Source organism: Danio rerio, chromosome 25, assembly GCF_049306965.1.
Source record: "Danio rerio strain Tuebingen ecotype United States chromosome 25, GRCz12tu, whole genome shotgun sequence".
Taxonomy (NCBI): Eukaryota; Metazoa; Chordata; class Actinopteri; order Cypriniformes; family Danionidae; genus Danio; species Danio rerio.
In genome coordinates this window covers 31,097,596-31,112,267 of record NC_133200.1, presented here as the reverse complement: position 1 = coordinate 31,112,267, position 14,672 = coordinate 31,097,596, and the positions used below count along the sequence as shown (strand labels likewise).

Genomic DNA, 14,672 nt, shown 5'->3' with positions numbered 1-14,672 from the left:
GTACATTCATACTTTTGCTCGCTGTTTCTGTTGCTCTGCAATAACACTTCCGAAACGCTAGCTGGCATTGTGGTGTTTATGTTCCTCTGTGTCGAGTTTCTTCGCTTGTGTTTTTTTTTTTTTTAACTCTTCCTTTAATGTACAAGTGGCTCAAATTCGCTCATTTTGAGACAGGAACTGGCAGACGTGCAACAACTTTAACCATGAGGTAAACACAAAGCAACAGTCTCCATCCGGAGCTCCTTATAAACAGTCGACACTTGTAAACAGTCGTTCCAACGGACTCTCGCTGCTCTCGGTCCCGCCCACACTCGTCAGCGATTCCAAGCTGACCAATCACAGAGCTTGCAATTCGCGTCGTTGAGACGTCTAGTAAAATTTTTTGAGAGGTGCACATCAGCGACGCCGACAGCCATGGCGAGGGCTATGCATCCCAGCGTAGGCTGCACCGTAGCATAAGCATGCGCTTGACGCAGAAGTAGAAATCAGCTTTTAATCTTAGCCATGCTCCTCTAACCGTTAGTTCGCTATGAGGAAGTGATGCGCAAAAGAAATCCTCGCCCACTACGTCATATTCAGTTACAGTTAGAAGTACATCAACAAACTTAAATAAAAGACTCAGCAACTTCCACTTCATGCAGACTATAAAACGTTAAAGCAGAACTCTTAAAAACTTTGTTGAAAATCTTAAAAATTTAATTTTAGAAATGGGTTACATGTGTGCTAGATACTTTCAGCTAATTTAGCATCTCTTTGCAATCATAAAACAAAAATTAAAGCAGCCAATTTTAAGTTATCTAACAATGTAAAAAAAATTCTTGTCTTCCAGGCAATGCGATGGGTTACGTGCGCATGATTCGCTCAGGAGGCCTGCACTGCTGCAGCAGCGCTATTAGGTTGAGCATCACCTTTTGCTACTATACACAAACAATATTACCTATAGCATCCTAATAATTGATTATTACTAAATATACAGGGTGGGCAATTTATATGGATACACCTTAATAAAATGGGAATGGTTGGTGATATTAACGTCCTGTTTGTGGCACGTAAGTATATGTGTGGGGGCAAACTTTTCAAGATGGGTGGTGACCATGGTGGCCATTTTGAAGTCGGCCATCTTGGACCCAGCTTTAGTTTTTTTCAATAGGAAGAGGGTCATGTGACACATCAAACTTACTGGGAATTTAACGACAAAAGCAATGGTGTCGTTGGTTTTAACATAACTTTATTCTTTCATGAGTTATTTACAAGTTTCGGACCACTTATGTGTTCAATGTGCTGCCCATTGTGTTGGATTGTCAATGCAACCCCCTTCTCCCACTCTTCACACACTGATAGCAACACTGCAGGAGAAATGCCAGCACAGGCTTCTAGTATGCGTAGTTTCAGGTGCTGCATTAAACATTAAATACATTAATACGCATTAAAAAACAGTCAGAAAAAAAGTGTTTCATGTAAATACGGACCACAAGTCCACGTATGGATATCATTTTTCTCTAAAAGTACATCATATCAAAATATGATCCTTAGGTTTTATTCTTATTAAGCCCCAATAAGCCTAAATAGCAAAGAGAAATAAAAAATGCATGTAAAAACACATTGGGGCTTTAGAGAATAAGTTGCACATAACCTGTTTGCTTAATAATTTGAATGGGCTAACTCATTTTTTTTAAATGAAGCCAACAAATCCTTTTTTTCACAGTGTAAAAATAAAAATTCCACCATTATTTACACTTCAAACCTGTTTCTTTATTCTGTTGAACACAAAGGAAGATATTTTGAAGAATGTTGGAAAAACAACAGCTGTTGACTTCAATTATGTTTTTGTTCCTATTATGGAAGCCTCTGGCTGCTTTTTTTTCAACAAGAATGTCTTGCCTTGTCTTCAACAGAAGAAAGAACCTCATTAAAGTTCAGAAGTGAGTAAAGAGGGAGGGTAATTTAGTTTTGGGTGATCTGTCCCTTTAAATATCTGTACCAGAGGTGGCCAACCCTGTTCCTGGAGAGCCACCTTCCTGCAGATTTCAGTTGCAACCCATATCAAACACACCTGCCTGTAATTATGAACATTATAAAAGTCTTTTTACTAAGTATTTAGCATGGTATTCACGCTGAAATGTCTTCCAGGTTTGTTCCTGATCTTGAGGACATTGTGAACTTTGAGGAGCTGGTGAAAGAGGAAGGCCTTTCTGAAGAGACCCAAAAAGCCAGCAGGTACTGCATATCACCTCATGTCACTTAATCAGCATCCTTATCACAAGCCAGATTGTAAACCACACGGGAAACTAAAAATTTAATTAAATTAAAACAAATGATGAATTTAAAAAGTCAACTAGATCTGGCAGGTCAAGCCGGTCTCTCCTTGATACCTGTGGCACTCCGCTGGTTGTGGAAGTTCAGAGTTGACCCAAAAACTATTACGACTGGCTAAGATTGGCAGGGAAAATTGAAAAAAGTGGTTTAATCGGCACACTAAGAGCCACGGAAATAAAAAAAAACATTAACAAATAAAAAAGTAAACAGCCAAGGCTAGTATTACAATTAAGTCAGCAAACGTTTGTCATTTATTTAAAATTGATGATTAAATGTATGATAAAATAAAACAATACACACTATATTGTAATCGTAAAATTTGAATAATTAAAAATAAATATTTTTTTAATTAATAATAATAGTAAAACAAATGCTGTAACAATAAATAAAATATAATCAAATGACTGTGATAAATCATAAATTAAAAAAATATATGTTAATATTAATAATAATAGTAATAATAATAATAGTAAACAATACTGCACAATGATGATAAAATATAGCAAAATCGAGCAATAATAAATCCTAAATACAAATAAGTAAAATATGATAACAGGAAAATTAATACAACTAAAAAAACATATTGTATTGATGAATAAAATAATCACAATAAATACATTAATAATAATAATAAGAATAATAACAATAGTACTCAGGATTTAGTATTTATTAATCATTGCTGCATAAAAGATAATAAAATAGGAACAAAAACAATATTAATAGCAACAAACAGTAATCCAATATGAAATATATAAAGTGTAGACAATTGATGGTAATGATGGTTATGAACTATAATATTACACAATAATTCATTTATTCATTCATTTTCTTGTCTGCTTAGTCCCTTTATTAATACGGGGTTGCCACAGCGGAATGAACCGCTAACTTATTCAGCACGTTTTTACGCAGCGGATGCCCTTCCAGCCGCAACCCATCTCTGGGAAATATTACACAATAATTTGTCATTAATTATAAATACAATGCATACTAAATACTATTAATAAACCATACTGCAACAATGATGAAGTATAATAAAAACAGCAATAATAATTTATAAATACAATTAAGCAAAATATGAGAAAATTAATAAAAGAATATTATTAAACTAAAAAAATATATATTGCATTATTCAATTAAATAGTCACAATAAATACATTAAAATTAATAATAATAACAATAATAATAATCAGCTTTTAGTATTTATTAATCATCGCTGCATGAAAGATAATAAAATAATAGCAAAAACAATAATAATAGCAATAACAATAATTCATTATTAAGTAAAGCATCAATGTTTTTTCAAAACAATAATTCATAAATAGAAAAAAGATAAATATGATGACAAGAACACAATTAAAACACAATAAAACATATTATATTAAAGAATGACAGTCACAATAAATACATTAATAACATAAAATAATCCAAATAATCAGGTTTCAGGATTTATTAGTTGCATAAAAGATAATAAAATAACAACAAAAACAATATTAACAGCAAAAACAATAATTCATTATTAAAAAGCATCAATACACATTTTGATTATTCATAGCAATAATTCATAAATACAAAACAAAATAAATGTAATGATTAGAACATTATTAAAACGCAATAAAACATATTACATTAATGAATGACAATCAAAATAAATACATTAATAATAATCAGGTTTTAGTATTATTAGTTGGCTAAAAAGATAATAAAATAATAACAAAAATGATAATAATAGTAATAACAATAATTTAGTATTTTAAAAACGTAATAATTCTTCATATTACTTATAACAATAATTCATAAATATAAAAATGGTAAATATAATGACGAGAACATTAGTAAAACATAGTAAAAACATATTACATTAATGTATGACAATCACAATAAATACATTAATAATATAAAATAATAATAATAATAATAATAATAATAATAATGTTTTAATATTTATTAATCATTGCTGTATGAAAGATAATAAAATAATAACAAAAACAATATTATTAGCAATATCACTAACTCATTAAATAAAGCATCAGTTTATTCAAAACAATAATTCATAAATGCAAAAAAAATAAATATAATGACAAGAACATGATTAAAACACAATAAAAACATTATATAAAAAAATGACAATCACAATAAATACATTAATATCATAATATCGTGATAAATTCATCATAAATTATTATTATAATAATAATCAGGTTTTAATATTTATTAATCATTGCTGTATGAAAAAGAAAAAATAATAACAACAATATTAATAGCAATAACAATAATTTAATATTTAATAAAGCATCAATAACTATTCATATTATTCATAACAATAATTTTAAAATACAAAAACCAAAATAAATAAATATAATGACAGGAACATTATTAAAACATAATAAAAACATTATATAAATTAATGACAATAACAAAAAATACATTGATATTAATCAGGTTTTAGTATTAATCATCGCTGCATGAAAGATAATAAAATATTATCAAAATCAATAGCAATAACAATAATTCATTATATTTTAAAAAAGCATCAATAATTATTCATATTATCCATAACTATCATTTAAAAATACAAAATATAAATATGAGAAGAACATTATTAAAACACAATAAAACATGTTACATAAATGAATGACAAAACATTAATACATTAATAATAATAATAATCAGTGTTTAGTATTTATTACTCATCATAATAAAGTATTAATAACAATAATTAATCATTATTACATAAAGCAGCAATAATTAATAATATTATTCATAAAAATAACTCAAAAATATAAATATAAAAACAAGAACATGATTAAAGCACAATCAAAACATAATATATTAATTAATTACATTCACAATAAATACAGTAATAATATAAAATAATAATTAAGGTTTAGTATTTATAACTTCATATCATAATAAAATATTAATAACAATAATGATTAATTTTTAAATAAAGCATACATAATTATTAATATTCATTCATTAATATTCATGACAATAACTCATAAAAAGATAAATAACAAGAGCATTATTAAACAATAAAAACATTACAATTATGAATGACAATCACAATAAATACATTAATAATAATAATAATAATAATAATAATAATAATAATAATAAGGTTTTAGTATTTATTACTTATCACATCATAATAAAGTATGAACAAAAATATTAATAAAAATAAGAATTTATTATTAAATAAACCATCAATGATTAAATAACAATAATGATAAAATATAACAATACTAAATAATTAGTTATTAATAATATACACAAAATATATTAATAATAACAATAATATTACAAATATATAATAATAATAATATATCTTTTCAGCCAACTAGACTGTGTGCTAAGCGACCTGACCAGCAACTCTGCGGAAGGAACCGAGTACTTCAAGATGCTGGTGGGGGTTTTTGCTCCAGAGTTTCGCAGCATCAAGAACATGCACTTGAGGAACTTCTACATGATTGTTCCTCCTTTGGTGCGTTTTCGGCTCTCTGATGTGGAAATCTTCTGCTGACTGCCGTTTCTCTTGCATAACATCATTTCTGTTCTCCCTTCCAGACGGTAAACTTCGTGGAACACTCCATCAGCTGCAAAGAAAAGCTGAACAAGAAGAATAAAGTGGGAGCTGCGTTTACAGACGATGGTTTCGCCATGGGTATGTCATAGTCAATGGCTTTGTGTTCAGGATGGTTGAAACGTCATTACCAAGGGTTCCCACTCTTCCACTTAAATTCCAAGCATTTGAATTTCAGACAAATGGATCCAGTGCCTGAAAAGTACTTAAAAACAAACATACAGCGGGGAAAATAATTATTGTACATGTCATGTTTTATTCCTGAGAATATTATTTCTAAAGGAGCTGTTGACATGGAATTGAACCAGATTTTGGATGTTGCTAGTATGTTTATGGTATGAACTAGAACCTAAAGTTCATTGATGAACCCACTAGGACAGGTAAGGGCACTTGACAGGAAGCACAGTGGGTGCTAAGTGGTTCTTAGGCACTTGCTAATATGTTTATGGTATAGCTAGGTGGTTGCTAAGCAGTTGTTAATTGTCAACGATCAATGATCAAATGCTAGTACTTAGTAGGCATTTCTAGCATATGTTATTGCACTTAGATAATCATTAATAGCTGGTAGCTAAACGTTATTAGTACTTGGCTCATCATTGTTACCATGCATAGTACACAGGAAGTCCCATTTTGCTGGTATGAGTCAAACGATCCAATACCCAGGTCCCTATGAAGTTCTGATGTAGAGATATTGCTGTTTTTTAAACTGTTGCCAGTCTAGCCTGTTTTATTGGACTGAAGACAATTGACAGCTGAGTGATGATGCATCAAAGCCTCTTGCTAATATGAGCGATGGATTGGTGTATTGCTAGTATAGATTGGTATGTTGTTAGTATGTCCAATGTAAAGTCAATGGCAGTTTTTTTACAATGGAAGTCTATAGGATAGTTGCTAGGGTGCCGTAAGTGGTTGCTAGGGTGTGGCTAGTAAGTTGAAAGGTCATCAGTGATTGGTAGTCTGAATTAAATGAGCGTAACCTTAAGTCTGTTTTGCAGTCTGGCGCAAAGTTATGAGATCACAAAGTTTGGTCCGATGTTAAGTCAAAGGGACTTTTCAGAATTATCCGGGACAGTTTTGGGAAAACAGTAAGTCAGATCGGTGGGAAAAGATATAGCAACCCGAGTCAGACCAGTTAGGAGGTTTGAAGAAAGTTTGGTGGTTGTAGTGTGAACGGTTTAAGAGGAGAATCATATAGAAATTAGACTCAGAAGAAGAAGAATATTAAGTTTGTGTAGTATAACAGTATGTTGGCTTTCTCAAGCCATCATAATTGTGTGAGTTGTGTGTAATTACAATGAAATGACAAAGTAAATCTACTGAACTACATAAATGTATTTAATACTTTATCTAAAAGGGTTTTTGGTGATGTCAGCTTACAGAGTCCTCTCATATGGAGAATGAAGTCATGAGTTGCTCAGGTGTGACTTTTTTTCCACATACTTTAACAAAATGTACAAATCTTGACGGTTCTGTGGGTCTCGTCTACCAAATCTGATCTTCATTTTGTATTCTCTTTTGGATTGAAGTCAGGTGATTGGCTGGGCCTTTCTACAGCCTGATTTTCTTTCTCTGAAAGCATTTGAGAGATTCATTGGCTGTGTTTTAGATCATTGTCTTGCTGAAATGTCCACTCTGGTTTTATCTTCATCATCCTGCTAATGTAGATGTTGGACTGAAGCAGCTTTATATTCATTTACAATGAGAAAGGGTAGATCCTTGCTGAATAACTACTGAGAGATTTCAGCTTCATGTGTTCAATACGTTTTCCCTGTGTCAATGAATTTTATTACGCATAACTAGATTTGTAAGCTGCATATATGGATTTCTTTGGTTGTTACCAACATCCAGGAAAAAATTTTAGAATTGTTTTCTAAGAAAAATATTATATTTTCCCCCATTGTAGGTCTTTGAAACTACTGAAATTAAATTTGTTCATGGTGTTATTTCAGCAGTTGTACTGTGCTGCTGTCAAAAACAAAACCAGGGTGTCTGCAGGGTCTTAAAAAGTATTAAAAGTTGATGAATCAATTGCGAGAAAAAAGTCTTAGGGTGCTTACACATCTGTAGTTCGCTTCATTTGGTCCGGACCAAGCGCAATAAATGATACATTGTTCCAATTTCTGTCGTCTGGGACGTTTTCACACTACACTGCTGGCTTTGGTCCGAACCAGTTGAAAAGAACCAAAATGCACTCATCTGACAAAATCCTCATCTCTCATTGGCCAGATGTTGTTGAACATGGCTCCTAAACTGCTTATTGATTGGTCAGAATTCACATGCGGGGAAAATGCCAATGAACTCCCACAAGTAAACAAACCGGCAGACACAAAATGTCGCTTTTTACTATGGAGGGACGACTGCGCTTATTGATTGTATCCCTGCTTTAGACAAACTACATTTTGAGAATGAAGCACAGATGGAAAACAATGTTTAAATGCATCGCACATCACTTAAGGAGGAGGTTGTGAATTAATTTAGCTAAACTGCGACATGGTCATCTTGCGGAAATATTATCAACGATCTATCAGGTAATGTTTCCCCTCTCTCTCACTCTGTTGGTAAAGCGATGTCAACAAATATTTTTCCTCCATATCCCATAATGCACAGCGCATCGGCCTACGGCAGCTGGATAAGTCCAAAAGGCGAAGTACTTTTTTCGGCTGGGTCTGTTTTAGTTCGGATCATATTCTCACCACAAACGAACAGCTTCAGTGTTTGTTTGAAAGCATATCGAGACCACCTCTTCAAGCAGGTCTCAGTAGGCTTTTTTTGGTCCGCTTTTGGTGCACACCTGAGTACTATTGCTGCATTCACACGTGCCCAAACGAACAGCACCAAGAGGGAAAACGAACTCCTAGTGCGTATCAAAGGAACTAGATTCAACCGAACCTGCCTACCGAAGGCAGGTGTAAAAAGCACCCTTAATCACGTTTTTACAAGGTCTTAAATTTTGTTCAAGCGTTGTCCTGTCTCCAAAAAAGCATAAATATTTTTATTTTCCTCCTAATATTAACAACGGCGTGCTCGATGATGTCATGTAATTTGTGATAAACGCAGAAAGGTAAAGTGACACTCTCCACATGTAGTGAAACCATAGAGTGAAACAGACGGCAAAATGGAAAATTGTAAGACTGTGTACTCCTGGTTAAAGAAAGACGAGTTTAAACAGTGGCTGAAGCCTGTTGCTAAAAACAACCGCGTAATTTATTTTTTCAAGGTTTGTTTCATCCAGGCTTATCTGAATTCTGTTGCATGTTTGTGCTCCATTGATTTATGTAACTACAACTGTTTATTAAGTTAAATGTTTGATACTGATTAGAACTTGAAGTGGCGACGAGGTCTTAAAATATTCTGAGAAAGTCTTTAAAAAGTCTTAAAAAGATATTGAATTTTCCTTTAGGATTCCTGCATATATCATGAGAACTAAAAAATGCTCAATTCTTCATTTAAAAATCTTACATTCAGATCTTGTATTTCATCAACATTTCAGAAACCACATTTGAATATTACCAGTATCGAATTATACTAAATTTCTTTGAACATGACTGTTTAAAACAGATGTTAAAAATCACACATTAAAAACACCAGTATTACTGACATTTTAATCAAAATATTAAGTGTAAATGTAACGTTTTACGTTAGGTACAGTAAGGACTTTCATGGTGCTGCTTTTGCTAAGGGAATCAAAAAAGGTGCTTGTTCTGAAATTAATTGTGCTTTAAAAAGTCATCGAGTCTGCTGTTCATTAAAGAGTGGAAAACCCTTTATTAAACATTTACATAAAATGTCATATTGAAGGTGCTGTATGTAAATTTTTGACTCTTCTAAAGCATACAAATACTATAATATGTTTGTAGATATTTGAAAAACATGCAAAGTGAACATTCTTGTTTATCTGAAAAACAACGCTAAAGTCAAATATTCCACTTTGGAAATGTCTTTTCCGTGCCAGAATGCTGTCTTTGTTTCAGTTCTTTTAACCCGCCCACTGCCACTTTAGCCAATCATATTTCAGCACAACCGGGTTGCCTTGTTAGAAAACCGCATATTTAAAGGGCACCTATGGTGAAAAATCTGGAAATTTGGACAGACGTGTGTAAGTATAGAGTTTGGACCGTCATATTGGGGTGATATAAACACACACAGTCCTTTTTGGGTTTTTTTCAATACAATAATACAAAAACGGAGGACCAATTGGAGCGACCGCAACTTGGCGTAGGAGTGCGGTCCCCCGGCTCACCAATATTGATTGACAGGCATGCGTCACCATATCCTCAGTTTGTTGTTTCACGTTCGCTATTTTCAGCATGTGAGTCAAAGCGATGCCACTAAAGGAACACCCTTGCTCTTTTTTTAGATGTAAGGTTCATTTGGCTCAACACAAGAACAATTTTCTCCACATTATCGCTTTAATCTGAATTATTGTTTGTACCTTTTGGTAGGTTTGCAAACGTGTGTACTTTTTATTGCCTCTACCTTAAACTTCAGCCGGTCGCATCACAGAAGCTCCCTGTGATCTTAACTAGGTGCAGTTGGAAAAGTGCAAGCACGTTGCCTTATGTGCGCGTCCATCCATTGGAAATAAAATAACAAACTAGCCTGCAGGTTGCACACCAGAAGCGCCTCTTTGCGTGGCGCCATGCATTTCAGAGTTCTGGGTGTGGGTTTCTGTCGGGGTGCGCTGTCGGGGGGTCGGTGGCTGGATGCTGCGGGTGGCCGCCGACTTGGGGCGCCATTGTGTTTGCCCTGGTTGGAGGTCTGTGTTTGGTGTTCTGGAATGCATGGCGCTGCGTGGCGTGAGGATTCAAGACACTTCATGTTTCTACCGCACGTCTGAGAGTGTCTGGTGTGCCGTGTTACCTCAGTTAAAGTTAATTCAGTGTGCGTGGTTATTAGTCTTGGCGTACAAGCTCGGCACTTGAAACTAGCACACAGTTGGCTGTAATACATACAAAGACACAAATGATTGTGTACTCTCTGCTTGGTCTGTGTCCAAGTCGCACATGTACAACTGAATGCTGATCCTCTCATGTAGCTTAGCTTCACTCTGTCTGCCTGTCTGTTGCCAAACACAGAGCGGGTGAGCTCTTGGCTCCGCCCCCTTGTTACATTGGGCAGGAAGCCGAAACTAATTTTCATGTGAAGCAGCACACCCCTAAAACAGAGAGCTGTGTACACGCCCCCAACATGACACTTTTGAACACATTATAATAAAAAAACATCTGAACTGTGTGTTAAACTGAACCTAAACTGGCACACTCAGAACAACCATAATATTAACATTAAATCATAAAAAAGGGTAAACTATGTGCCCTTTAATTCATTCAGTCAGAAAGACTCTCAAAGCATGCGTCAGTAACTGAAATGCGACCTGCGGTGGACAGTAATAGACTGAAATGAGCCACACATAGAGTTTCACATAGAGTTATTAATTAGCAAATAATATAAATATTTAGAACGTAAACACTGTACATTGTAACCTCATGTCCTAACAATATCCTACGTCACGAAATTTTCAGTGATTTTCAGTGCAATTTGGTTGTTTGCACCAGATGAAACACAACAGAAATGTAACTATTGGCAATCTGGAAACCTGCACTTGCATTTGTTTTGCTAACATTAGCCTGATAGCACTGAACGCCAACACTAGACAACTTCGATCACATAACATTCAGGTTGTTAATATTTGTCTGCCCTGAGACGTGTCCGTGAACACGCCAATGACGTAAACCTTTGTGTGTAAACGGGTTACGCAGGGTTTTGCATATTTTGACAGGCAAGGTTGGACAGCCAATCGTAATGTTCGGACCGAATGTTTTGATTGGACAAACTTTTCTTGGTCCTACAGCTTCTACAGGATATTCAAATATATGTAAATACATTAGGACCACTTCATTTAATGATCGCTATCAGGATGCCAAAACAATTTCAACCAGCATAACACAATCTATTGTGCCTTTAGGCATTTAACAGACACTGTTATCCAAAACAACATACAGAAGAGGAATGAAGCAACTCATCGCTTTGGAAATGTCTGTGCATTGGGTTAAGTATCAGTTCACCCAAACAGTCTACATTTTGGTATTGATTACTCAACCCTCATGTGGTTCCAAACCCCAGAGGTCTTCTTTCATCTTCCGAACACAAAAGATGATATTTTAGATCTCTCTCTCTCTCTTATCATTTTATTAATTTAAAAAAGTTTTTGGAATGATTAAATTGGAATGACATGAGGGTGAATCATTAAAACAGAATTTTCTTTTTTGGGTGAACTAACCCTTTAATGTTTTGGTGTGGTTAAGTGTTTGCAGAGAAGCAGCTTCTTTAACATTGTGTTTTATAAATTCAGGTGAAGACTGGAATGAGGTATTCCACCAGAGAGTAGTGATTTATTGCAGAGTCAGCGACCTCATCTGCAATATTCAAAGACCTTTCCCACTTTTTCCAGGAGTTGCTTACATCTTGAAGCTTCTGGACCAGTATCAGGAGTTTGACTCCCTCCACTGGTTCCAGGCTGTGAGGGAAAAGTATGTGAAGGAAATGAATGCAGTGGTGAAGGAGCAGAACGTTCAGTCCACCAGCCAAGATGAGAAGCTCATGCAGACAATGAACCTGACTCAGAAGAGACTGGACGTATATCTGCAGGTATGAAAGCATCTTCATTGCTTTTTCAGCAATAATGAACGTCACCTTGTTTATTGACATCGTCTTTGTGTTTGTAGGAGTTTGAGTTGCTGTATTTCTCACTGAGCAGTGCTCGGATTTTCTTCAGAGCTGATAAAACAGCAGCAGAGGAGACCCAGGAAAAGAAGGACAAAGGTTGGTTGATGGAATCGTCTTGAAGTTGTGTTCTTAGAGTTACCATCCTGTAAGTTTAAGCTTCAATTCTGATTAAACGCATCTAAACCTGATAGAATTTACAGAGAGGTGTGTTGGAAATGAGTATTGCATGGAAGATCTCTAGGAAAAGCTCTCCATGTATTGGACTTCTGTGGTGTTCAATCATTTAAAATCCAAAACGTCACCATGCGTTCATTGTGTTTCATGTTCTGAGGCGCAGATCATTTATAATAAATTAATAAAGGCCCACAGTGGCTTCTCCTACTTACGCAAATGTCATTTTGTCTCTTTGAAAGTTTCCACCAATTCATCAGGAAGTGACATTTCTGTTGGCTTTCAATGGATGGAAACGGTGCTTTATTTGCATATGTTTTGCAGACAATTGTATCCTGAAGGCGCTGCTGTGTATCTGGATGATAATGTAGCAATACACACAGCAAGACTGGTGACAGAGTGGTTTGATGAGAAAGTCAAGTTGAACATCTCCCATGGCCTGCATGGTCACCTGATTTAAATATAGTTGAGCCACTTTGGGGTGTTTTGGAGGAGCGAGTCAGAAAAGCCCCCAGAAAAAGCGAGTCAATGCATTTTCATTGTTTTGACAACCGGGTGTCCCTAGCATGTGCTGTTTTTTTATTATTATTATTTTTTTTTAAAGTTTTTCCATTACTAATGTGTTAAATACTCATTGCTTCAATATTTGTGCACTTAATGGCTTAAATGTTCCCTCATTCAAAAACTGAGGTCCCATAAACCGCCTTTTACTTCACTTTCACTTTGTCAGATAACATCCCACAACATGCATCCAGTGCAGACACAAGTCATGCCTCATAGTACAGTATAACAGTGGCCAAGCCAGTATCAGCCAATAAATGATCTACTGTATTGATCCCGCTGATCCATTTTCAGATGTGTGGTTATAAATGTGGGCTTTTACATGATGTAACGCATAACATACAGCAGATGCTTACTTTAAAAGAGTTTATGCTAGTTTATTCAGTATGTTGATGCACTTCCAACTGAAACAGAATATTGAGCAGGGGCGAGGCTTTCTTTTGCATGTCATAGCAAGCTAAATAGCAAACTAAATGGTAAGAGAGAGTATTAATACGCAATTGCTATGAAAGTCCTCAACAGAAGGACCCCAAATGATCAGACTTTCATTGAAGATTACCAAAACAAACCAATTTTTCTCAGTGGATTAACTAAATTGTTCACTTTAAGAATAACAATGTGAGCTAGCAAAATAAACATTGTAAATTTAGATTAAGCGCACTGCTTTTGAAATAAAGCTTAGAAAAACTGAATATCCACTCTGTCTATACATTGATTACAGTATCCCAAATATAAAGTGATCGCAGGGCAATTGTTTTTTGCGTTTAAAGTCCATGTGAAATCAAAATTTATCATGTTAATTTGCCAGTGCACATTAAGTACGTTTAAATCAGGGGTGTCCACACTCGGTCCTGGAGGGCCGGTGTCCTGGAGTTTAGCTCCAACCCTAATCAAACACACCTGAACCAGCTAATCGAGCTCTTACTAGGCATACTAGAAGATCTCCAGGCAGATGTGTTGTAGCAAGTTGGAGCTAAAGTCAGCAGGACACCGGCCCTCCAGACTGACTTTGGACACCCCTGGTTTACGTGGACACCAATAATCTGATTTTAATACGATTAAGACAATACTCTGATTAAGAGTCTACTATGTAAACAGCGATTTTTGATTAATTTAATCTGACTAAAGTCATAATCGAACTAAACAGAAATCGAATTAAGAAGTGGAGTATGCCGATTTTAGTCGAATTATGAAGTGTAGTACAGACATGTAAATGCAAACTATTACCGTCATGGATTTTTTACACTATTTTTTTGCACCTATCAAGTCAGTAATAGACCACAGACCCCGTTATCGTGAAATTCGAAGGGTTTTTTTTTTT

The 14,672-nt window shown here is 34.7% G+C and overlaps 1 protein-coding gene across 3 annotated transcripts in view; it reads left to right on the top strand.

Annotated features, from left to right (window-relative positions):
• washc4 (WASH complex subunit 4) overlaps positions 1-14,672 on the top strand; it is a 53,225-nt gene that overhangs the window by 36,447 nt on the left and 2,106 nt on the right. The window contains exons 27-33 of one of the 3 annotated variants that reach the window (XM_073943255.1): positions 830-896; positions 2,131-2,217; positions 5,650-5,797; positions 5,881-5,977; positions 12,345-12,541; positions 12,619-12,715; positions 12,811-13,004. In XM_073943255.1, the coding sequence (XP_073799356.1) occupies positions 830-896; positions 2,131-2,217; positions 5,650-5,797; positions 5,881-5,977; positions 12,345-12,541; positions 12,619-12,715; positions 12,811-12,860 (743 nt within the window). In that variant the 3' untranslated portion in view covers positions 12,861-13,004. Of the gene's footprint in view, positions 1-829; positions 1,927-2,130; positions 2,218-5,649; positions 5,798-5,880; positions 5,978-10,437; positions 11,104-12,344; positions 12,542-12,618; positions 12,716-12,810; positions 13,005-14,672 lie in introns of those variants that run through there. The other 2 variants (XM_689025.10, XR_012400460.1) reach the window with 2 other exon arrangements.